Source organism: Suricata suricatta, chromosome 16 (assembly GCF_006229205.1).
Source record: "Suricata suricatta isolate VVHF042 chromosome 16, meerkat_22Aug2017_6uvM2_HiC, whole genome shotgun sequence".
Taxonomy (NCBI): domain Eukaryota; kingdom Metazoa; phylum Chordata; class Mammalia; order Carnivora; family Herpestidae; genus Suricata; species Suricata suricatta.
Window position 1 is genome coordinate 50585532 of NC_043715.1, and position 24067 is coordinate 50609598.

The 24067-nt window shown below is 54.5% G+C and overlaps 1 protein-coding gene across 1 annotated transcript in view; it reads left to right on the top strand.

Moving 5' to 3' along the window:
- Positions 1–2: 2 nt before the first annotated feature.
- Positions 3–24067, top strand: part of GRIN2D (glutamate ionotropic receptor NMDA type subunit 2D) — a gene marked incomplete at its 5' end in the record, with an annotated part of 34212 nt that continues 10147 nt past the window's right edge. The window contains 9 exons of the mRNA XM_029924341.1: positions 3–107; positions 3973–4592; positions 8589–8703; positions 8979–9190; positions 9464–9632; positions 10100–10253; positions 12598–12723; positions 12922–13151; positions 14452–14612. Of these exons, the coding sequence (XP_029780201.1) occupies positions 3–107; positions 3973–4592; positions 8589–8703; positions 8979–9190; positions 9464–9632; positions 10100–10253; positions 12598–12723; positions 12922–13151; positions 14452–14612 (1892 nt within the window). The remainder of the gene's footprint in view (positions 108–3972; positions 4593–8588; positions 8704–8978; positions 9191–9463; positions 9633–10099; positions 10254–12597; positions 12724–12921; positions 13152–14451; positions 14613–24067) is intronic.

The following is a 24067-nucleotide window of genomic DNA, read 5'->3' on the forward strand; positions in this document are numbered from 1 at the left end:
ACTCGCGCGCGCCCGCCGTCGCACCCATCCTCGACTTCCTGTCGGCGCAGACCTCGCTGCCCATCGTGGCCGTGCACGGCGGCGCCGCGCTCGTGCTCACGCCCAAGGTGCGCGCGACCTGCGGGGGGCGGGGCCGGGCGCGGGGGGCGGGGCCCAGCCTGAGGGTCCGCATCTGGGCCGCAGTGGGGCCCGCGAGGAGAGTCAGAGCTAGGTAAGGGGCGGGGTTGACTTGGAGGGGCGTGGTCTACACGGACGAACAGTTCCCGGCGCGGGACTGATGTAGGCACAGGGTCTGAGAGAGGCCGTGCATGGACGGTCAGAGTATGGGGAGGGTTGAGGGTCTTCGGGAGAAGCGAGTCAGGAGCGGGAGTGGAACCCGGGGAAGATGTCAGCGAGGGACGGGGACTGGTGACAAAGAGGGACCCGTCCGAGGGACGGCAAGCTCTGAGGGCAGGGTGGGATCTGGGAACAGCAAGGGGGGAGTCGGTTGGAAAGGAATGGGGTTTAGGAAGGGGTGAAGTCTAGTGAGGAGGCAGGAGCCAGAAAGGCAGGGAGAAGGCCAGGAAAGAAGGTACTGAGGTCAGGGTACTGAGGGACAGGCAGGGGCTTGGCCTGTAGAGCATGAGCTCTAGAAGTCGAGGTAGAAGGACAGAGCCTTACGGTGAAAGGAACAGGAGAAGGGGAGGAGCGTTAGTGAGAGGTGGGCTGGGGAAGGGTAGGCAGGGAAAGGGCAGAGCTAGCTGGTGACGAACGAGGCCATGAAGGTGGCAGGGCCTACGCGCTGCACTAAAGGGACGGGGTCCAGACAAGGAGACAGTCCCGAGATTGGGGGTTGGGCAGAGGCGTACCCCAGTTGTAAAGTGTGGGGAGAATCCGGAGGGTGCGAGGATGAAGGCCCCCCAGAGAGGCAGGCCCAGCCAAAATGAAAGATCAAACCCAGGACCCTGCAGGGGAGAAGCGGGCGGAGGCTGGAGCTGGCTGTGGCCTGGAAAGAGGCCTGCAGCCCGAGGGCACAGGGGGACCAGCTGGAGTGGACTTCTGGTAGAAAAGGACAGAACTGGACCAAATCTGGTGTGTGCACTGCCAAGGCGAAGGGATCCGCTAAGAGGAGGAGCCTGAGAAGGGCGGGGGGGGGGGTCTCTTCAGGGGTGGAGCCAGCGTAACCAAGGTGGTACTTGCCGTGGATGGGGCCGAGTGGGAGGAGCCTAAGTCTCCTCCAGGTCCCCTCTGTGAGGGCTGGTGGCTTTGTGATTAGGTCAGAATTACATCCTGGGATTCATAGCTGTCTCCTGACCAGAGCATTCTGGGAAGGGCCTCTGTCCAACTTGCTTTTAGACAGGAGTTGCCCAGAGATTTGCAGGCAGATCCCCTTCGAGGTGATTACTTATTACTCCCTGGCTGCCACCTTTATGGCATACCGAGCGATGAGATTCCTCCTGCCTGCATTGCCGCTGAGAAGTGTGGGCCCCTCTGTTTACTGTCACCTGGGACCTGACCCACCCCCCCCCCGCCACGGCTCAGCGTACTCCCGTTGCCTCCTGGGAAATGTAGTCCCTTCAGTGTCTCTGGACGGAAGAAGGCGTGGTCCTCGCAGGGCCATCAAGCCTCCATTGAATGCTGGGAACGTGATCCCCTCAGCGCGTCTCCACCTCCCAAGGATGAAGCCCTCTCAGGATTCTCCTTGCATGCTGGGGGGACCCCATCCCCTCAGGACAACTGCCCAAGTCTCCTACCGACACACCCCCAGGCACAGGCCTAGGAAGAAAGTCCACTTCTTCTCATTGAGGGTTGATGGCTGAATCTGTGCCAGGGCTGCTTTAGGTTCTGGGGAACACAGTTGTGAAAGAAAGGGGAAAAAAAAAAAAAAGACAAGCTCCCTGCTCTCTTTCATAGTTCGCATTCTAAGGGGGAGACAGCAAATGGCAGGTCCTGAAATCTGTCCTGGGGGAATGACTGAGGATGGGGGCTTCAGTAGATGGCAGTCAGGGGAGGCCTCCCTGAGGAGGTGATAAGTGAGCGGGACCTGATGAATGAGGAGTGGTAGGTGCAACACAAAGGAGCTGGGGGAAGTGTCCCCGAGAGAGAGGAACCAGCAAAGGGCAAAGCCCTCGAAGCTGGAAGGAACTTGATGTGTTTGAGGAAGAACACAGAGGTGGGGGCAGGGGGAGATGAGGTCAGAGAGGCAGTTCATCCAGGCCCTGTGGACCACAGTGAGGACTTTGGCTTTGACTACAAGGTAGAATTATTGAAAGGTATTCAATCGAGAAGGGATTTGATCCAATTGGTATTTTGAAAAGATGACTCTGGCTCCTGGATGGAGAATGGACTGGAAGATGCAAAAAAACAAAACAAAACAAAACAAAAAAAGTAGCAGAGAGGGGTCAGGAAGCTGCTATAGTTGTCTAAGCAAGAAAGTGGCCAATAGGGGTTGTGATAAGGTGGTCGTGGAAGAACGGATGACTGGGGTTATGTTTTGAACCGAGAGCCGAGAAGACTGGAAGATGGCCTGGATCAGGCATGAGAGAAACACAGGGAAAGGATGATTTGGCTTTGGGACTGGAGCCTCTGGGTGAATAAAGATAGGAAGAGAAGGGACAGGTTTGAGGCCAGGGGAAAGATCAAGAATTCTGGTTTTGACATGCTAATTTTGAGATGCCTCTTGGAAATCCTAGAGGAGAGGTTGAGTAGAAAGGGGGATGGGTCTGTCTGAAGTTCATAAGAGACCTATCTGAAGATAGGAGCCAGCAACATTCAGCCCAAGGTAATAGAACTTTCTGCAGTGATGAAGGTGGTCTATATCTGCTTGGCCAAGTATGACAGCCACTAGCTATGTGGGTTACTGAGAGCTTGACATGTGGCTAGTGCCACCAAGGCACTAAGTGTTATTTAACTTCAATTAATTTAAATGGGTAGCAGCTACCACACTGGATAGCACAGGAGACAGTAGTTATTTATTTTTTAATGTTTATTTATTTTTGAAAAAGAGAGAGTCAGAGCACAAGAAGAAAGGGCAGAGAGAGAGAAAGAGAGAGAAGGAGACACAGAATCCAAAGCAGGCTCTAGGCTCTGAGCCTGACGCGGGGTTTGAACTCACAAACTGTAAGATCATGACCCGAACTGAAGTCAAACGCTTAACAGACTGAGCCACCCAGGCACCCCATGGAGACAATATTTAAATGCGTGGGTCTGGATGAGATCACCAGGGAGGGAGGACACAGGAGAAAAGAGAAGACTAGGGCAGTGCTGTGTATAGAATACTGACTGAGGAATTGTCCAACAAAGGAAGGAATAGGCATGGAGGTAGGAGGAAAAACCAGAGAAGGGCAAATCCACTCCGCAGGGCTACTTCCTGCTGGGAGAGCACCCTGGTTGCATGCTGGGAGATGTAGTTCCTCTCAGTGGATGCTGGGGACTGTAGTTCCCTCCCTGGATGCTGGGTATGTTCTAGGGTGATGTTAGCTGCTATAACAGATAAACCCCCACGTCTCCATGGCTCAACCCAGTAGAAGGTTGTTTGTCACTCATATAAAATCCAAACAGTTGTTCCTGACTGGAGGGGGCTCTCCTCCAAGCGATGACTCAGGGACTCAGCCTCCTCCCTCTTGCAGCTCTGTAATCCCCGAGGACTTCAGAGTTCTCTTCTCGGACCTCTGCACCTGTCCTCAGGCAGAGAAAAGTGTAAGGTGCATGGGGGAGAGCTTTTATGGATAGGCCTAGAACTCAATCACGTGGCTAAATGTAACCCAGGCCTAGCTCTGTGCGGCAGCAAGACAAGGAGAGGGGTTTGGTGAACAGCCAGTCAGTCTGCCATACTGAGTGAGCTGTGACCCACCTGCGGCCACTGGGATGCCCTCATCAGCCTCTGGGAGATGGGCTCCCTTTTGACCACTGGGAACTGAAGGCCCTGCACAGAACTGCTGGGAGCTGTGGTCTCCGCATCAGGAGGCCTGACATCCTCCTCCTCCCGCGCAGGAGAAGGGCTCCACCTTCCTGCAGCTGGGCTCGTCCACGGAGCAGCAGCTCCAGGTCATCTTTGAGGTGCTGGAGGAGTACGACTGGACATCCTTTGTAGCGGTGACCACGCGTGCCCCGGGCCACCGGGCCTTCCTGTCCTACATCGAGGTGCTGACTGATGGCAGCATGGTGGGCTGGGAGCACCGCGGGGCACTGACGCTGGACCCCGGGGCGGGCGAGGCCGTGCTGAGTGCCCAGCTCCGCAGCGTCAGCGCACAGATCCGCCTGCTCTTCTGCGCCCGCGAGGAAGCCGAGCCAGTGTTCCGGGCGGCGGAGGAGGCTGGCCTCACCGGGCCTGGCTACGTCTGGTTCATGGTGGGGCCCCAGCTGGCTGGAGGCGGAGGCTCAGGCGCCCCTGGAGAGCCCCTCCTTCTGCCAGGAGGCGCCCCACTGCCTGCCGGGTTGTTTGCAGTGCGCTCGGCCGGCTGGCGGGACGACCTGGCCCGGCGTGTGGCAGCTGGCGTGGCGGTGGTGGCCAGAGGCGCCCAGGCTCTGCTGCGTGACTATGGCTTCCTGCCCGAGCTCGGCCATGACTGTCGTGCCCAGAACCGCACCCACCGAGGGGAGAGTCTACATAGGTGAGTGGGGTTGGGGTAGGAGGGCTGTGGGGAGCCTCTAGAGCCGGACTACCCGGGGCTGAGCAGCCTCTGGTGGGTCACATCCACTCTCAGAGCCTCGGTTTTCCCTTCTGCAGAATGGATGTACTTCGGTCTCCTTCTTGGGGTTAAACCAGGCAACTCAGAAAAAACACCGAAGACACCGTGAGCTTATTATGCCAGTTCATGGTTTTCAGACGATTTTCCCCCCATGGTGTAATGTCTTTCAAAGCAAGATATGCCCTGCAGTTGATGGCTTATCACGGCTTAATTGGCAGCACGTTTGTCTTTCTTTGTGGCGCATAAAAATGAAAATACATCTTAAAGATTTATTTTTGAGAGAGAGCGCGTGAGCGGGGAAGGGACTGGGGTGGGGGTGGGGGACAGAAGGTCTGAAGCAGGCTCCACCTGGACAGCAGCCAGCCCGGTGAGGGGCTCGAACTCACAAACTCTGAGATCATGACCTGGCTGAAGTAGGACACTCAACCGACTGAGCCACCCAGGTGCCCTCAGATACATCTTACACTTGATGACACCTCCGATGAGATGAAATACATCTAGAGTATAAACTGGATTTCAGTAACAAAATGACCCGACAATCCAGTGCCCCAGACAAGGTAGAAGTTATTCTGTCCATCCGGAAATGAGGGACGCCTGGCTGGTTCAGCCGGTATAGAGTGCGACTCTCCATCTCTGGGTTGGAGGTTCGAGACCCATGTTGGGTGCAGAGAGCACTTAAAAATAAAATCTTAATGGGGCGCCTGGGTGGCTCAGTCCGTTAAGAGTCTGACTTCGGCTCAGGTCATCATCTCATAGTTGGTGAGTTCGAGCCTCACCCCAGGCTCTGTGCTGACAGCTCAGAGCCCAGAACTTGCTTTGGATTCTGTGTCTCCCTCTCTCTCTCTCTCTCTGCCCCTCCCCACTCAGACTCTGTCTCTCTCAAAAATAAATAAACATTTTTTAAATTTAATAAAATAAAATCTTTTTTTAAAAATCCAGAAATGAGTGTTCCAGGCTATAGAAGGCTCTGTTGTCCCATGTGACAACAGATTATTCAGGGACCCAGGACCCTCTCACCCCTTTGTAGGGTCCAAGCAGAGACATTGGCATGTCTGAATTCTAGCTCGTGGGAAGGGGGAAAGAGAGGAAAGTGGGGTGCAAGCAATCTCCTTTTGGGGTAAGTTGCTACAGCCAGGGCAAGGCTTACGTCCCATTGACGAGAATGACGTCATGCGTCCGGGACTGCCTCATTGGTTGCTGACAGTCTCGGATATGCAGATTGGCCAGACGGCAGTTCTGATTGGCCAGCGCCTGCGCCGCTCCGCTTGTCCAGAGTTTGAAGGTCCCTCCTGCGCGTGGGGGGCGCTGGACTCTGGGAGCCCTGGGAAGTGTGGCCTCTGGCTGGACAGGTGCGCGCCCAGGTCGCACGCCGTTGTTTTAGAAGAGAGCAGGGTTTGGAGGGAAACAGCACCTCCACCCCAGGGAGCGTCGCCAAAGAAGAATAGAGGAGTCTGGGGGCCGAAGAGGGAAGGAGAGCCCTTGGATCCTGAAACAAGGGTGAGCGGAGCATAGGGCGAGGGGATGGGTGAGAAGAAAACTAGAGGAGGTGATTTGCGAATTTAGTGACTTGGGGAACAGGATCCAGGGACAAGGGGGCTGAGAAGAACATCCCGCGTTCATAAATACTTACTGAGCGCCTGCTGGGAACGAGGGCTCGTGCTGGGCGCTGGCAACACAGAGATGAGTAAGACCATGGACTTCTCTTCAAAGAACACAGGGTCCTGGAGGGGTGGCAGACAGGGATGGGATAATGACAACACAGTGTGATGCTTGCAATCGTGGAGGTGGCGCGGGCATTGTGGGAGTGCCAGCAGGAGCTACTGTCTGAGCCAAGCCATTTCTGGTTGCAGGAAGCGGAGACTCATTCAACTCTCCTGAGGGAAAAGGGGGTTTATTGGAAAGATAAACACGCGCAGCAGCCCAGACGCCAGGAATTGAGGCCAAGCCTGGGGACCGGCTACTCTTTCATCTCTTTCTGTCTCCCTCTTACTCTCCCCTCCCTGCCTCTCCCCCTCCCCGCCCCTTTCTGACTTGCCACTCCAATTCTTTTCTTACCACCGCTTACCCACAATCTCCGCTCTCTGCTAAACCTCACCGTTTCTTCCCATCCTGTCTACCACCCATCCCCCCAAATCTCGCAGCCAATGTCTTCCCAAAAGAGGAACTTCATTGGCCCCAATCAGCCTTCCAAACTAGGCTACACAGTCATGGGTCAGCGTCTGGAGTCAGGGAGGTTTCCAAGACGAGATCTCTGAGCTGAGACCTGACAGATGAATTGCTCATTCACTTATTCACTCACTGAAAAGCCCTTTATCGAGAGTCTTCTATGTGCCAAGCACTGCTATAGGCACAAGAGTATATAGCATTGGAATAAGGTCCCCGCATCTCATAGAGCTTACCGTCTCATGGGGGGTGGGGGAAAGGGGGAGGCAGTGAACAAGCAAGACAAGGAAGAAGAAATACCAGCAGGTGATGAAACAGGTGGAATGTGATAAGAAATGCCCAGGATTCCAGGTTAGGTGAGGTCGTCTTGGAAGGCCTTTCTGAGGAGGTGAGATTTGGAGGTTAAAAAAAAATGGGTAAGGGAAAAGAGCCAACTGTGGAAAGGTTCTTGAGTTAAGAGAAGGAAGAGAGAGCAGCTGGTGCAGAGGCCCTCGGGCTGGAACTGCCTGTTTGGGAGCCTGAAACAAAGCCATTGTGGCTGGAGATCAGGACTTGGGGAAACAGGAGAGGCCCATGGGCGTCCAGTGCGTGCAGTGCCTTTGGGCCAGGTTAAGGGGTTTGGATATGATTCTAAGAGTGACTGGGAGTTCACCAGAAATAGTATTCCAGGCAGGAAGATCAGCATCGTACAAAGGCCCAGAGGGGAGAAAAACTCGGGCGGGTTGGTGGACCCACAATACCTCATGGTAGATGAAGGCAGGAGAATTAGGGGTTGGGGGGTGATGAGGCTGGGGAGGTAGAGGGAGCTGGACCATAAGGGCCTTGACTGCCAGGTCGAGAGGCTGGATTTTGTTCTGGAGCACTGGGGAGCCATGGGTGGGTTATGACCAGGGAAGAAGTGGAGTCCGTTTTGCATACAGAAAGACCCCTCTGGGGTGAAGTGTGAAATAGACTGGAAGAGAGAGAATGGGGGTTGGGGGCCAGGCAGGAGGCTGGGGCAGGGGGCCAGGGAGAGTGAGGGAGACAGCAGGGATGGGACAGAGAGAAAGGGTGAGAAAGAATCCCAAGCAGGCTCTTCACTGTAAGTGCAGAGCCCAGACTCAGGGCTCGAACCCATGAACCGTGAGATCATGACCTGAACAGAAATCAAGAGCCGGATGTTTAACCGACTGAGCCACCTCGGTGTTCCTGTTGTTGTTTTTTAATAATTATTTATTTTGAAAGAAAAAGAGCATGAGTTGGGGAAGGGAAGAGAAAGAAGGAAGACTCTATCCCAAGCAGGCTCCAAGCTGTCAGTCCAGAGCCTCTTGGGGGGCTCAGCCTCATGACCCATAAGATCATGACCTGAGCAGAAATCAAGAGTCAGACGCTTAACCCACAGAGCCACCCAGGTGCCCCAGGGGGGGACCCTTTGCATTCAGGGTTGGTGGGGCCCAAAAAGGGGCTTGGGGCGGAAAGAGTTTGAAGGGAGGAAGGGATCAGAGATGTGGCCGCACCAGCAGGTGGGGCCAGCACACACAAGGTCTCTAAGAGGACCTCAAGCTCAGGCTGAGGGTCTGGGACCTCAGGCAGGGGCAGTGCGCCGTGAGCAGAGAGTACCGAGCAAAGAAGAAGAAGATGTGGGTGTTCAGGATCTTGAAGGGGAGACTCCAGCCAGGGGCTGAGGCTGGCCCACAGAACAGGGGATTTTCTTGGCCTGCGGCCACCGAGGTCCAGTCCAGGCCCCCATGTGTCCCCTCCCTTCCTCCTGGGCAGGTATTTCATGAATATTACCTGGGACAACCGGGATTACTCCTTCAATGAGGACGGCTTCTTGGTGAACCCCTCTCTGGTAGTCATCTCCCTCACCAGAGACAGGACTTGGGAGGTGGTGAGTCCCAGCCCCTGCCACTGGCGTGGGAGAGGGTCTGGACTCCTGGGCACTGACGGAGGGAGGAGCCTGGACTTCCGGGTCCTGGGGCAAATAAGTGGGATCCCAGACCCGTGGGTTCGAAGGGGGCCCAGACTCCCGGATCTAAGGGAGAAGGAGCTGGGAGCCTGGGCTCTGAGGAAGGAGGGCCATGACAGCCAGAACATTCTGGAAAGCACCCCACCTCCACCCCCGCCGCCTCCGAAGGAAGCCTGAATCCCCTTCTCTTGGTCAAGGTGGGCAGTTGGGAACAGCAGACTCTCCGCCTAAAGTACCCGCTGTGGTCCCGCTACGGCCGCTTCCTGCAGCCTGTTGACGACACCCAGCACCTCACCGTGGCCACGCTGGAGGAGAGGCCCTTTGTCATTGTGGAGCCCGCCGACCCCATTAGTGGCACTTGCATCCGGGACTCCGTGCCCTGCCGGAGCCAGCTCAACCGCACCCACAGGTGACAGCCCCGGCGCCAGGAGCTCCAGCTTCAAAGTCCCTTGAAGCGCAGCAGTCCTGGCCCCAGCCCCTCCTCCCTCGGAACTCCGAACCCGCAGAGCCCTCCAGCCTAGTCACCTTGGACAAGTCACGGAACTCCTCTGAGCCTCAGTGTCCCCAGAAAGCGCTAACCATAGTTTTAGCGGCTGCTTGTCTCTCCCTCCGTACCCTCACCTCATGGGGGAGTCTGAAGTGGGGGGTCCCCAGCATCCCCAAGCCTGCTCGCTCCCCGCAGCCCTCCCCCGGACGCCCCCCGCCCGGAGAAGCGGTGCTGCAAGGGCTTCTGCATCGACATCCTGAAGCGGCTGGCGCAGACCATCGGCTTCAGCTACGACCTCTACTTGGTCACCAACGGCAAGCACGGAAAAAAGATCGACGGCGTCTGGAACGGCATGATCGGCGAGGTGAGACGTGCAGGGACCGGGGCGGGAGAGGAGCCGGGCGGGGGCGGGGCCAAGGCGTTAGAGCCCCCGGGCCGGAGGGGCGTGGCCAAAAGGAGGGCAACCTGCCTTTGGAGGGGCGGGGCTAGCCACGAAGCCCTGCCTGGGCCAGGGGGCGGGGCCACGGGGAGGGGCGTGAGGGTAAGGGGCGTGGCCAGGAGAGCGGCACTTTAAATGGGGCGGGGCCTAGCGGACGGAGCCTTAATCCGGCTAGCTGGTTCTGGGAGCGTCACGTGGCCTTCCCACCCCTGTTCCCTGATTCTCACCTCCGCCTTTCCTGCCCCACACTGCGTCCCCCTCAAGCACCCACCACCCTCCTAACCGTCTCTCTCACCCTGTCACTGATCCCCTGGGACCGGTCTTGCCCACCATCCTCCCCTGTGTGCTCGAGCCGGCCAGGTTCCTTCACCCCCTCCTCGCCCTCACCCCAGGTGTTCTACCAGCGCGCAGACATGGCCATCGGCTCCCTCACCATCAACGAGGAGCGCTCCGAGATCGTGGACTTCTCCGTGCCCTTCGTGGAGACGGGCATCAGCGTCATGGTGGCACGCAGCAACGGCACCGTGTCCCCCTCGGCCTTCCTCGGTGAGCCCGGGGCCCTGGGACGGCCACACCGGGGCGGCTGCGTGCCCAGGTCCCGTTCTGATATTGCCTGTCTCCGCGGTGTCACTAGCCAAGTGGCATCGCTTCTGAGCTTCGGTTTCCCAATCTGTAAAACGAGAGAAGCCATGTCACCGTGAGGCCCAGCACACTGGAGCTTCAGGAACCTTCTCTGGCACATTCTCTTCAAGGCCCTCTACCTTGTATTCTTGTATTCATAATTTTGGATGCTTTTTTCTTAAAGACACCCCTTAAAATTGTATATGTTTCAGGCCCCACAAACTCCCAGTAGGAGATGAGGAAAAGAGATGAGCTTGGTAAATGGCACATGGTGAGGGCTGGACTCACTTACCAGTGGTGACTGGGCACCTATCCTGTGCCGGGCTCTGGGCTGCACGCAGATGCCTCTCCTCTAAGAGCTCGTGGTCTCGTAGGGAAGACAGAAAATAATCTCTTAAAGGGACACATGGGACAGAATCACTGCAGGTGGTGATGAAGGGTATGAGAAACTAAGCCAGGGGGAAGAGTTGGAGAGGTACAGGATCGGTGCCGTCCGGGGAGGGCCGGAGGGCCCCTCTGGGGAGGTGACTCGGTGCTGTGGAGATCTGGAGAACCGCGCCAGGCAGAGGGAGCAGCGGGCAAGGACCCCAACGGTGGGATTGCGTGTGGGGCATTTGAGAAATGGAGGGAAGTCTGTGTCGCTGGAGGCATCGGTGGGTGACCCTGAGGGCGTGTAAGGCAACGTTGGAGACAGAACCGAGGGGATGATCCAGGGCCCCAGTGGCTCTGGTAAGAGAGTGGGGTTTCACTCCTACTGGGATGACCAAGGTATTAACTCTCGGTGGTGGGGGAGGGGGGCCTATGATCAGATCTAGGCTTGTAAAATAGCCCGCCGGAGGCCCTGTGGAGGCCGGAGGGCCCCCCAAGAAGTCGAAGGCAGTGGGCTGTGCAGAGAGGTGGCGGGTGTAGGATAAGATGACAGGGCGAGGCGAGTAGCCAGGCCTGGGATGTGATCAGGAAGCCGACACCCAGCGGGTTAGTGGCCTTGAGGCAGACCGGGTCCCCATCTCGCTGGGAGACAACAGCAAGAAAAGTGCACGTCAGGCCAAGGGCAGCAGGGCACGTCAGTTCCCTCTTGCTCTCTGAAGTCTGGGCAAAGCTCCTGGGAGCGGAAGGGCCTGGAGATGGCACATCTCTTCCCTTGTGTTTCATTGCTGTGTATTTCCCCGGACAGCATCTCCGTGGCCTTCTCTTGGCACCAGGGTCCCTGCGGGCGCACCCTGAGACGCACATGGGGCCCGTGCCTTCAGCAGGGAAGTGACAAGGTCGTGTTTGTGCCCTGCCACGTTGCCCAGCAGAGGCAACAAGATGCCGCAGTGACAGTCGGGGTGATGACCCTGCTGTGACAGGGGCAGTGCTGGCTGCCCGCGCTCGGCCCCGGGGAGGTCAGATCACCTGGTGGGAGTCTCAGGGAAGTGGTGATTTGGGTTTCTTGTCAATGAAAACTCCCAGAGGCAGTGTGAGGAGGAGACGCACGGATTCGAGTTTGTCTCGTGGGGAGGTCAGGCTGGTGCCCCTTGCAGGGGAGCGGCGGAGGCAAGGCAGAGAGGGTGAGGCTCATTCTGGAGCTGTGAGTTCTGGCCGTGGGTTCTTGAGAGAGTGGTCAGGGCAGAGAGGAGGGCGGAAGCAAGGCTGAGGGGTGGTGACTTTGTAATGGAGGCTCGAGGGAGCCATAGAGGGCAGGGGTGAGGCCAGGTCATCTCTGGATGCGGAAGGAGCCTCTGGGGCTGCAGGGGGGTGTGGGGCTGGAAAGAGGAGACAGGGGAGACGGTCCATGGGAGAGGATGAGGCCTGAGCTTGTTGGCTGAGAGAATGGAGAGGGAGTCCGAGTTGGGGGGCAGGAATCGGGGGACAGGCTGTGGCTGGTGAGGGAGAAGCAGGGGAGGGGGTGACGCTGGCAAATGGTGGGGGGTTGGACTGGGCTGGAGGATGGTGGAGCTCCCAGGATGGGGAGCCTGGGCGTCGGTGCTGGCCTCAGCATGGGACATGATGAGTGGCCAGGTAGAGACTCGGGTCTGGGGCTCAGGAAACTTGTAGGAGACCGCTTATGTTCGGTGATTGGAACCACAGAAATGGTGGGGTTGGCGGTCTTTGAGAGAGACTGCCTCTCAGGGGTCCTGCTGGGCCTTGAGACCGTCTCTGAGATGGAGAGCCTGGGAAGGGGACAGGGGAGGACAGGGTCAGATCTAATGATGCACCTTGTTCTCATGTCTGCGGTCCACCGATCCCTTGCTTGGCCAAGTGGTGACCCCACACCCCTTGCCCCCAGAGCCCTACAGCCCTGCCGTGTGGGTGATGATGTTCGTCATGTGCCTCACTGTGGTCGCCGTCACTGTTTTCATCTTCGAGTACCTCAGCCCCGTCGGCTACAACCGCAGCCTGGCCACGGGCAAGCGTGAGTCTCCTTCCAATCCATCACCTCAGAGCACCCGGACCACAGATAGAACTACATTTCCCAAGAGCCCCTGGGGTAGAGTAGGGGCCTCAGAAGGGGCCTCGAGGCCCTGGGCGCCACTGGGAATTGTAGTTCTTTCTGCTCCCTCACGGAGTAGAAGGGATTTGGGGTCCATGTCCCCCTCCTGGCCCCCTGCAGGCCCTGGAGGCTCAACCTTCACCATTGGGAAATCCATCTGGCTGCTCTGGGCCCTGGTGTTCAATAACTCAGTGCCCGTGGAGAACCCCCGGGGGACCACCAGCAAAATCATGGTGCTGGTGTGGGCCTTCTTCGCCGTCATCTTCCTCGCCAGCTACACAGCCAACCTGGCCGCCTTCATGATCCAGGAGGAGTACGTGGACACCGTGTCCGGACTCAGTGACCGAAAGGTGTGTGTGTTCGGGGCGAAGGGGAGTTGGCTGGGACGGGAGGTCAGGTCAGAGTTTGTCCCGTAGGAGGTCAGAAGAGGATTCCTGGGAGTCTTTTCCCAGAGAGAGTTCGAAAATGGTAGAAGAGAATGTTCTGGAAGAGAAAGGTTATGTTTCTTTTAAATATTCCCAGGAGGAGAGAGTGTCCCCAAATGTTCTGGGGGGAGGGGGGCCAGCAGTGCCAAATGGGATATTCTAGACCAATGCCTCTCTCAAACTGTGATGAAGGGCTAATCTGTGACCTTTCTCCAACGGAGATCAATGATATTTTTGTAAGACACAATAGAAATGAAATAGGGGAAAAGAAACATAAAATGGAAGAACCAAGACACGCCATGTTCAACCCCCAATTTTTATTTAGTTTCAACACACAAAATCATTCTGTCCCGTCACTCTGAGTGCGTGCCACTTGGTGGGCTCAGTCGGCAGAATGTGCAACTCTTGATCTCGGGGTCGTGAGTTCGAGCCCTGCGTTGGGTGTAGAGTTTTACTCTCAAAATAAATAAATAAATAAAATCCTCCCCCCACCAAAAAAAATTGCTTTAAGTGCTCCCTCTCTCAACATCTGTATTTAACCTCATCGCAGGTCACAGTTAGTTTGGGGACTGGCGGTCGGCTGAGCACCCTTGAAGACTAAAGTCTTCACGGGGTACCGTGACCTATCAGAAGGCGGAGACATCAGTTCAGTGGACCGCAACAAGCCTTTTTAATTGTTTTTTTTTTTTAGAATACAAAATATGTTTGCATCTTTGTTTTGGTCGTAGACACACTTGACATTGAGCCAACGCACACCTCTATGGCTGAGTCTGTGAACTCTTTCTGGGGGGACTGGTCCACAGCAACTCCCTCCAGCCCCCGATGTGCCAAGCCCTGCCCCTGGGACCTCCCCTGATCCAGCAAGTTAAGGGTTAATGCCTGGCACGTCAGGGGCCTCTGGGACCCTTCTTGAACTCTGGAGATGGTGTCTCTTCTGTCTGGACCATGCTGGCTGTTAAAAGATTTCGATTTTACTCCTGATTACGGGTGCATATAGACGTGTGGACCCATATGCACGCACCTGCGTGGCTGTCTGCAGATGTATCTGCTGGGCCGGAGTAGGAAAGGGTCATGGTGAGCAAGCTGCAGAAACGCTTCTGGGCTGGGGCGCCTGCCAGATGGCAGGTGTCCCCCAGAACAGAGCCTCTGGGTCAAGGATGTCCTTGACCCAGATGGCCCGGCGGGGGGGGGGGGAACGCCCTAATAACTTCCCATTCTGCTCCAGTTCCAGCGGCCCCAGGAGCAGTACCCGCCCCTGAAGTTTGGGACGGTGCCCAACGGGTCCACGGAGAAGAACATTCGCAGCAACTACCCGGACATGCATAGCTACATGGTGCGCTACAACCAGCCCCGCGTAGAGGAAGCGCTCACTCAGCTCAAGGCAGGGTCAGCGCAGACTCGGACTGGGGGGCGGGGGGCCACTGGGGGCCCTGAGGATGCTCCGAGATAGTGAGGGGTCTGGGGTCATTCATCAGCCTCAGAGGTCAGCCAGGGTGGGCCCGCTTGGAGGGCATAGGTCATCGACGGTAGGAGTGAGCTCCCCCTTCCAGAAGTAGGGTCCTTGTGATGTTCTCAGAGATCTAGTAGCTATAGATGGTGGGGCTGGACTGCCAGGGTTTAAATCCTGGCTCTGTCCATCTTTGGCTGTGTGACCTTGGGTAAGTTACTCGACCTCTCTGAGCCTTAGTGTCCTCCTCTGTAAAATGGGGATAACATGAGAAGTGACCCATAAAGTTGTTATAAGAATTATTATAGTTATCACCATTGGTTAGTATAATAACCAATACGAATCATTATTGGTAACTAATCATTAGTTTGCTTAGTATAATAACCAAACTAATCATTATTGGTTAGTATAATATATTACTTGGTAGCAGTACTGCCTTGGACACTGCGGGGAGGGGGGGTTGATGCTATTATTATTTTCATTATGATCATTAGGTCTGAACTCGCTCAATTAGTTTTTTTGTGTGTTTTTAATTTTTTTTTTAACTTCAGTTTCCCAAATCATAGGGATAAAGTTAAGTTCAGGCTCCAAAGTATGGACCAAAGTTATAACAAAGCTGAGCCCGGTAACTCTCTCCCTGTTCTGCCTTGATTTCATCGTTCAAAGGGCATATATTTTCTTAGCCCCCAGTCTATGCCAGGCAATGAAGAAACAGATCACAACCCCCACTTTGGGGACGCTTAGGGCCCAGAGATGGGAAATGAACCAGAAACAGGCAAATGGAAATATCAGGATGATTGTTTCGGAAAGTGATGGTGAGCCAGGGCGCGTCTGGATGGGGATAGATTTACCAGGGTGTCCAGGGCGGGCCTCTCAGAGGAGGTGGCTGGAGCAGCGCCCCAAAGGAGGTGAGGGCTAGCCAGGTGGACTTACGGAGGCAGAGCCTTGCAGGCAGAGGAAATAGCTTGTCCAAAGGGCCTGAGACAGGAGTGACCTTGTGGCCGCGGGGCGGAGAGCTGACCTAGGGGAAGTTGGGTGTGGGACCTGAGGCTGAGGTCATTGCTGGGTTTTCTTCGAAGGGCAGTGAGAAGCCCTGAGGGGGGAGATTTTATGCAGGGGAAGGGTGTGATGTGATTTCTGTTTGCCAGTGCTCCTTCTGTGGACAGTGAATGGTCAGGCATCAGCGGGACCGGGTGGGGGCTCTCGTGTCCTCTGGATCCCCTTCCCCAAGGCCCACCCTCCACACACCCCTCACGTAGCTACTCCTAACCACATCCTTTAGATTCAATTTTTTGAAAAGAAAGCCCCCCCCAATCCGGTTTAAGGAAAATGGTTGGGAAAGCATCCCGAGGCAGGGGAGGCCCTCGGAACCAGTTGCAGAAAGGAAACCTAGGTGTTGCGAGAACGTGCAAGTCATTCATTCCTTTTAAAACATTTCAAGGAGCCCCACCTTGGTGCCAGGCACAGTCCCTGCACTGGGTGACAAAAGTCAGTGAAGAGGTAAGGTGCGTGGGTCCTTAGGAGTACTTAGACAGACAGAGGTTTCCTTTTCTCTCTCAGTAAGAAGCCCAGGGCTGGCATGGTGGTTCAAAAATACCATCAACCAACCATCCAGACCCTTGCCGTGTATCTGTTCCGCCGTCCTCGGTGCCTAGACCTTCTTGCTCACTGTGAGTGCCTCATGGCCACAAACTGGCTGCTGCCGCGCTGTAGCCTTGATCCCAGGCAAGGAGGAAGAGGAAGTGTGAAATCATGGAGGATTTCCTCCTGGCAAGGCCTTGTCTTTTTATTGTGGGGGAAGGATGCCTTTCTGAGGAGTGTCTGGCCCTTTCAGGCGTGTGTCAGATGGTCGCTCCTAGCTGCAGAGGATGCTGGGAAATTGAGTGCGTTAGCCTTCCAGCCTCTGCTGTAGACAATGGTCGCAAAATGAGACTGCCAGCCAAGCCATCTCCCGGAGTCCTGCCTTTCCGGAGTTTAGGTTTTGCCTCTGAGCAGCCTCTGTCTTGTAACTTTTCCTTCCCAGGGGCTCAATTTCCTCTCTCTCTCTCTTGAACCCTGGGGGAAGGGCGTATCCCACGACCTCTTTTCTCCGTCTCTGCCCATGTCGGCTAGGTGCTTTCTTTCCCTGCAAACCTCTTGTTTCTGATGCTGAGAACATGAGCACCTTCTCATCAGTCACCTCTTCCTTCTCTCGCCTCCCCCCTCTTACCTGCTCTTCTCTCTGCCCCACTCACCCCCTGCAAAGATCTGCCCCCCTTCTCCTTCACCCTCTCCCCTTGAAGCACCACGAACTCCAGGTGTTTTGGGTAACGGGCTTTTCTTTGCAAACCGAGGCGTTGTGGGGGGGCGGTGCCTGGGTGGCTCAGTCGGGTAAGCGTCTCACTCTTGGTTTCTGCTCAGGTCATAATCTCAACGCTTCGTGGGTTCAAGCCCCACGTCTTGCTCTGTGCTGACAGTGAGGAGCCTGCTTGGGATTCTCTCTCTCTCTCTCTCTCTCTCTCTCTTTCTCCCCCGCCCCACTCGCACTTCCTCTCTCTCTCTCTCAAAATAAATAAACTTAAAAACAGAAAGGCTAAACAAGTTCAAGATCAGAATTTTGCCCTGGAGAAAACCGGACTCCTTGTCCCCCACGTGCATGTGTTCACTTGCCTTCTGCGTCTCCCGGATCCTGCCCTGTCCCTTGGCTTCTGGCCCTGGTCCTGAAACAGCTGGCAGTGTCCTCGTCTCTGACTGCCGCTTCTCCCTCCATCTTGAAAGGTCCTGTCCAGCCCCATAATCCAGGACCCCCGCCCCATCTCAGGATGCTTCATTGAATCACATCTGCAAAGCCTCTTTTCTCATGTAAGACAGCCATATTCGTGAGTTCCAAGTATTAGGGTGTGGGTATCTTTGGCGGGGGCATTATTCTTTCTACCCCCCTCCCCTTGTTCTCAGAGCATCATCTCCAACGGAGGTGTGGATTGTGGGGGAGCACAACTCCCTGGCCCCAGGGACCCCTCTGGGAATGGGGGTGGGGGCGGGGAGAGTCCTCAAAAGCATGGGGTCCAGAACAGCACCCCCTTGCCCGAGGTATGAGGTGTGTGATGAGTTTGGAGAATCATGGGCAGAGGTATTGGGACCCAGAATAGAACGGGGGGGGGGAACCAGTTTTTTAATTGTACATTCATCCAGCAGCATTCTTTTCTCTAGAGACTAATTTTCATATCTTCCCATATAATGTGGGGATCCCGGTATCCCCCAGGGCCTGGGAGTTCCCAACAGTATCCTGGGGGTGCTTTTCTTTGTCTGTTATTTTTTTTTCCTAATATTTATTTATTTCTGACAGAGTGAGAGAGACAGAGCATGGGACAGAGAGAGAGAGAGAGAGAGAGAGAGAGAGAGAGAGAGAGACAGAGGCAGAATCTAAAGCAGGCTCCAGGAAGAGAGAGAGAGAGAGAGAGACAGAGGCAGAATCTAAAGCAGGCTCCAGGCTCTGAGTTGTCAGCACAGAGCCCAGCTCTAACTCACAGCAGTGAGATCATGACCTGAGCCGAAGTCAGACACTTAACCGACGGAGACACCCAGGCGCCCCATGTTTTTATTATTATTATTAAACCTGAGCCAAAGTCGGGCACTTAACCCACTGAGCCCCCCAGGCGCCCCTGAACCGCACTGATCTTACAATCAGATGGTCCTGGGTTGGAATGGGGCCTCCCCCCTACTCGCTGTGGGCCCTGGGCCAGTCAGTTCCGCTCCTGAGCCTTAATTTTTGCCTTTGTAATACGGACTCAACAATCCCACCGGGTTACGAAGCGGGTCTAGGAAATGGAAACCTCAGGAGCCGAGGATCCTGTCTTTCTTCACGGGCCACTGGCTCTCCGCGCAGATCTCGGCGTAGCTGTGCCCACGGAGTCTGTATGGCTCCCAGTTTCCGCGCAAGCTTTCGGCCCCAGGGTCCAGTGGGAGCCCGGGCAGTCGCGGTTCAATGTCACACCCCCCCGCAAGCCCAGCAAGAATCCAGCTGCTCCCATGGGGAGTCAGGTGACCATGACCGGGCCAATCAGCAGCGGCTGGGGGTCACGTGGTTTCTGGGCTGCCACGCCCCTACTCCGCACAGGTTCTCAAAGATGAACCTATGGGACCCTGTAGGCAAACAAAATCTTGCTTTCTTTCCCAGAACACCCTTCCTCCACCGGCCTCCTGCTTTTCCTTCAGCGGCGAGGCCTGGTGGACCCCTCAGGCCCCTTCCCAGGGCTCCCCCCGCCGGAGGACACCCCCTCTGTGCCCAGCCTGGCACCTGTCCCCTTCACATTCCCAAGCCTCTAGAACAAAGTTTCCCTTCCCCCAAACGTCTTTTAACCTCTCCTAATGATTTCACTTGCATACACTTGCTTGTTCTTAAAAATAACAAGGCAGGGGCGCCTGGGTGGCTCAGTCGGTTAGGCCTCTGACTTCGGCTCAGGTCAGATCTCACGTTCCTGGGTTCAAGCCCCGCATCAGGCTGTGTGCAGACAGCTAGCTCAGAGCCTGGAGCCTGCTTCTGGTTCTGTGTCTCCTTCTCTCTCTGCCCCTTCCCCTTTCATGCTCTGTCTCTCTCTGTATCAAAAATAAATAAAACACTAAAAAAAAAAGGTTAATTAAAAAAAAAATAACAAGGCAAAGGGGTGCCTGGGTGGCTCTGTCAGTTCAGGCCACAATCTCCTGGCTTGTGAGTTCCAGCCCCGCGTCTGGCTCTCTGCTGTCAGCACGGAACCCCCTTCAGACCCTGTCTCCCTCCCTCTCTGCCTCTCCCCTGCTTGCAACCACGCTCTCTGAAAAGTAAACATTAAACAAATAATAACAAGGTATAAAGAGAAGCATTCTCCCCTTCCCCTCCTTAACCTTTGTTTATGATTCCAGGAGCTTCTTCCTGTCTTTTTTTTTTCCCCATAGAGCAATTTAAAATTTTCTATTAACCACACTTGAAGAAACAGGGGATATTAATTTTAGTGATGTTTACCCAAATATCTCCAATATGTTATTTCAGTAGTAATATAAAAATTAATGACCACAAAAAATTAATGAGGTCTATTCTTTCTTTGTTCTGGTACTTTGAGGTATGTTACACGCCCAGTGCATCTGAGTTTGGACTTGTCACGTACCTGGTCACACCTGACTAGTGGCCACCTTTCTGTACAGTGTACGGCCAGAACTCTTTTGACCTCTTTTTTATTTTTATTTTATTTATTTTTGAGAGACAGAGAGAGACAGCACGAGCAGGGGAGGGATAGAGAGAGGGAGACACAGAATCCAAAGCAGGCTCCAGGTTCTGAGCTGTCAGCACAGAGCCCGATGCAGGGCTTGAACCCATGAGCTGTGAGATCCTGACCTGAGCCGAAGCCAGACTCTTAACTGACTGAGCCACCCAGGCGCCCTCTTTTTTTTTTAAAGTTTATTTAGTTAGTAATTTCTGCATCCAAGGTGGGGCTTGAACTCAGGACCCCAAGATCAAGAGTGGCGCCCTCTTTGGAGTGCTGTAGCCAGGCACCTCTTTTTACCTCTTTTGTTGCTCCATTTTCTTCCCTTCTTTTTCCTCCTTCGTCTCCCCCTAGGAGTCCACTTCCTCTCCTCCTCTTACTTGTATTTCTCCCCCCTTCTTTGCTGCCCGCCCCCCAGATGTCATATAGGGTCTCCCCGCCCCTTAGGATCCCTAGAACAATGCCTCCAAACTCCATTCCAGAGAATGTCGCAAATTCCTGTGCTTCTCAGGGTCACTCTGACTTCAGGTTCCTCTTTGCTGGATTTCATTCTCTTTCTGGAAGCATCTCACTGGCCCCAGTGTGGCTTCCCAGCTCCACAGCCTATTAACCCAAATTGGAACCCGCTCCTCCCCAAATCCCCATAAAAGTCTCCTCCCCGCCACCCGCTAGTCTCAGATCTGAGTGTCTTGGGCTGGGACTGGAAGTGAGCCTGTCCTGGGGACCCTCTGTTCTCCGGAATTCGAGGCTGGCTGCAGCTCGACCCTAAAGTTCTTACTGGCTGCCTTAAAAGACCTAAAAAGAAATGGGTGAAATTCATTGTAACAATGCATCTTGGGGTGCCTGGTGGCTCAGTCGGTTGAGCTTCCAGCTTTGGCTCAGGTCATGATCTCACGGTTTGTGGGTTTGAGCCCCACGTCGGGCTCTGTGCTGACAGCTAGCTCAGAGCCTGAAGCCTGTCTTCGGATTCTGTGTCTCCCTCTCTCTCTGACCCTCCCCTGCTCTAGCTGTCTCTCTCTCTCTCTCTCAAAAGTTAATTAAAAGAAAAAAAAACATTAAAAAAAAAAACAATGCATCTTACTTAACCAGGTTTATCCGAAATATTGCAACATGTAGTTAGTATGGAAATGGTTGAGACCTTTTACATAATTCCTCCCCCCGCCCACGCCCCCCTGCAAGAAGTCGGGTGTGCATTTTACACTCAGCACACCTCAGTTCAGACGCGCCGCATTGAAGCGCTCAGAATAGCCACACGGCGTGTACCTGGGCTACGCTACGTAAATGCGAATTTTCCTAGTGAAACTTATGAACTGCCCAGGGCCCCACCCCGAGCCCCCTGGGACTTTTTCACTTCCTTACTCACCCGAGAGTATCGAACCCAGACGGGCAGCTGACTCCTCTCTCTCTCCCTCTTCCCTCTCCTTACCATTCATCCTCATCCCCTCCCTCCAGGAAGCCCCCTGGGAATTCCAGATCCTCTCCTTCTGTTCTGCAAAGCAGGACAGCCACCCCGGCCTCTGCCCACCCACCCCTACTCCCCTGGGCTTGAAGCGCCATCCCTGGGAATCAGGGGATTGCCTTCCTCTTGAACTTCTACACCTGTGCCTCATGTTCTGAGTCCACATCCTCCCTACGTTCAGAGAGCAAGAAGGCGGTGACTCAGGAGGACCCCGTGTCCACAATCGACTTGGTTCCTGAGTTTTGGAGAGCAGCCCCGTCTCAAAAAATGAATCCAAATCTATCCCATCCCCGACTGCAGACAATGATGGATACCTGTTTTGTTCACCCCAACGTCAGGCACAACCCCCCCAATTGCTTGAAGCTCCATCCTGTCTTTTCATAATTCATCTTTTTGTTGCTGTTGTTCAGATATTACATGCACATCTTTTTGTTTTAAATTTTTTTACATTTATTTTTTTTTAAAGGGAGTTTTTTTTTAATTTTTTTAATGTTTTATTTATTTTTGATACAGAGAGAGACAGAGTATGAGAGGGGGAGGGTCAGAGAGAGAGGGAGACACAGAACCAGAAGCAGGCTCCAGGCTCTGAGCTAGCTGTCAGCACAGAGCCTGACGCGGGGCTTGAACCCATGAACGTGAGATCTGACCTGAGCCGAAGCCGGAGGCCTAACCGACTGAGCCACCCAGGCGCCCCTCATTTATTTATTTTTGAGAGATGGAGTGCGAGTGGGGGAGGCGCAGAGAGCGAGGGAGACACAGAAGCCCAAGCAGGATCCAGGCTCTGAGCTGTCAGCACAGAGCCCGATGCGGGGTTCAAACCCACCAACCGTGAGATCATGACCTGAGCCGAAGTCGGACGCTTAACCGATTGAGCCACCCAGGTGCCCCAACATGCACATTTTTTTTTAATGTTTTTTAATTTATTTTTGAGAGACAGAGAGAGATAGCGTGAGCCGGGGAGGGTCAGAGAGAGAGAGGGAGACACAGAATCCGAAGCAGGCTCCAGGCTCTGACCTGTCAGCACAAAGCCTGATGTGGGGCTCGAACCCACGAACCGTGAGATCATGACTTGAGCCGGAGCTGGACGCTTAACCGACTGAGCCCCCCAGGCGCCCCCAACATGCACATCTTAAGTGTGAAGCTCATTGATTTGTCTGTGTCCCACATGCAGATGCGTACGTGTGGCCACATCCAGAGTAGGCTATGGGGAAATTTCGAGTCCCCCTCTGTCCTACCGGTCCTCCTAGATTATCACTGTAAATTAGCGTGGCCTGGTTTTGGATATCCCAGAAACAAAACCAAACAGTATGTAGTACCTTTGGTGTCTGGCTTGTTTGGCCAGAGCTCGATTAGGTGAGTTCACGGGGTATAGCCCACTACGTGGGTATACCAGAACTCACCCATTCTCTAGCTGGGGAACATCTGGATTGTTTCCAGTGTTCAGCCATTTTGAATGTTCCATGAACATTCTTTTCTTTTTTAAGTTTATTTACCTTGAGAGAGAGTGTATGTGCCTGATGCAGGGCTCGAACTCAGAAACCATGAGGTCAAGACCTGAGCTGAAACCACGTAACTGAATGAGCCCCCCAGGCACCCCTCTACTACAAAGATTCTTGTAGAATTCTTTGGGAAGGGGGGATGCACACATCCATTTTTCTTGGGTCAATGCCCATGGGCCGAGTACAGGGTCATAGGGAGGTGTGTGCTTAGTTTTAAAAGATACTTCCAGGGGTGCCTGGGTGGCTCAGTCGGTTAAACCTCCGACTTTGGCTCAGGTCAGATCTCACGTTTGTGGGTTCGAGCCCCGCGTCAGGCTCTGTGCTGACAGCTAGCTCAGAGCCTGGAGCCTGCTTCCGGTTCTGTGTCTCCTTCTCTCTCTGCCCCTCCCCCTCTCATGCTCTGTCTCTCTCTGTATCAAAAATAAATAAAACATTAAAAAAAAAGACATAATAAATGAATAGACTTTAAAAATAAATAAATACAGGGGTGCCTGCATGGCTCAGTTGGTTAAGCATCCTTCAGCTCAGGTGATGATCTCGCGGTTGGTGGGTTCGGGCCCCGCATCAGCCTCTGTGCTGACAGCTAGCTCAGAGCCTGGAGCCTGCTTCCGGTTCTGTGCCTCCCTCTCTCTGACCTGCCCCTGCTCATGCTGTTGTGTCTCTCTCTCCCAAAAATAAATAAAAAAACATTAAAATTTTTTAAAATAAATACATAAATGGGGCGCCTGGGTGGCTCAGGCGGTTAAGCCTCCGGCTTCGGCTCAGGTCAGATCTCATGTTTGTGGGTTCGAGCCCCGTGTCAGGCTCTGTGCTGACCGCTAGCTCAGAGCCTGGAGCCTGTTTCCAGTTCTGTGTCTCCTTCTCTCTCTGCCCCTCCCCCTCATGCTCTGTCTCTCTCTGTATTAAAAATAAATAATAAAAACATAAAATAAATACATAAATACATAAATACATAAAAAATAAAAGGTAGATACTTCCAGACATCTGCCAAAGTGGTTGGGTCAACATGCACGCCGGCCCTGCAAAGTCCCCCTGGTCCCACGTCCTTGCCAAGGCTTGGATCCTTCCCGTCTCTTCTTCATTTCCTCCAGTGTTTACCATATAGCATGTTCTGCGCTAACTCATTTACTTTGTTCATTCTTAGCTTTCTGGGGCTCCCGTAGGTCTGCTGCCTCACAGTCTGGAGGCCGGAGTCCTCGGGTTCCCTCTCGGGGCTTATA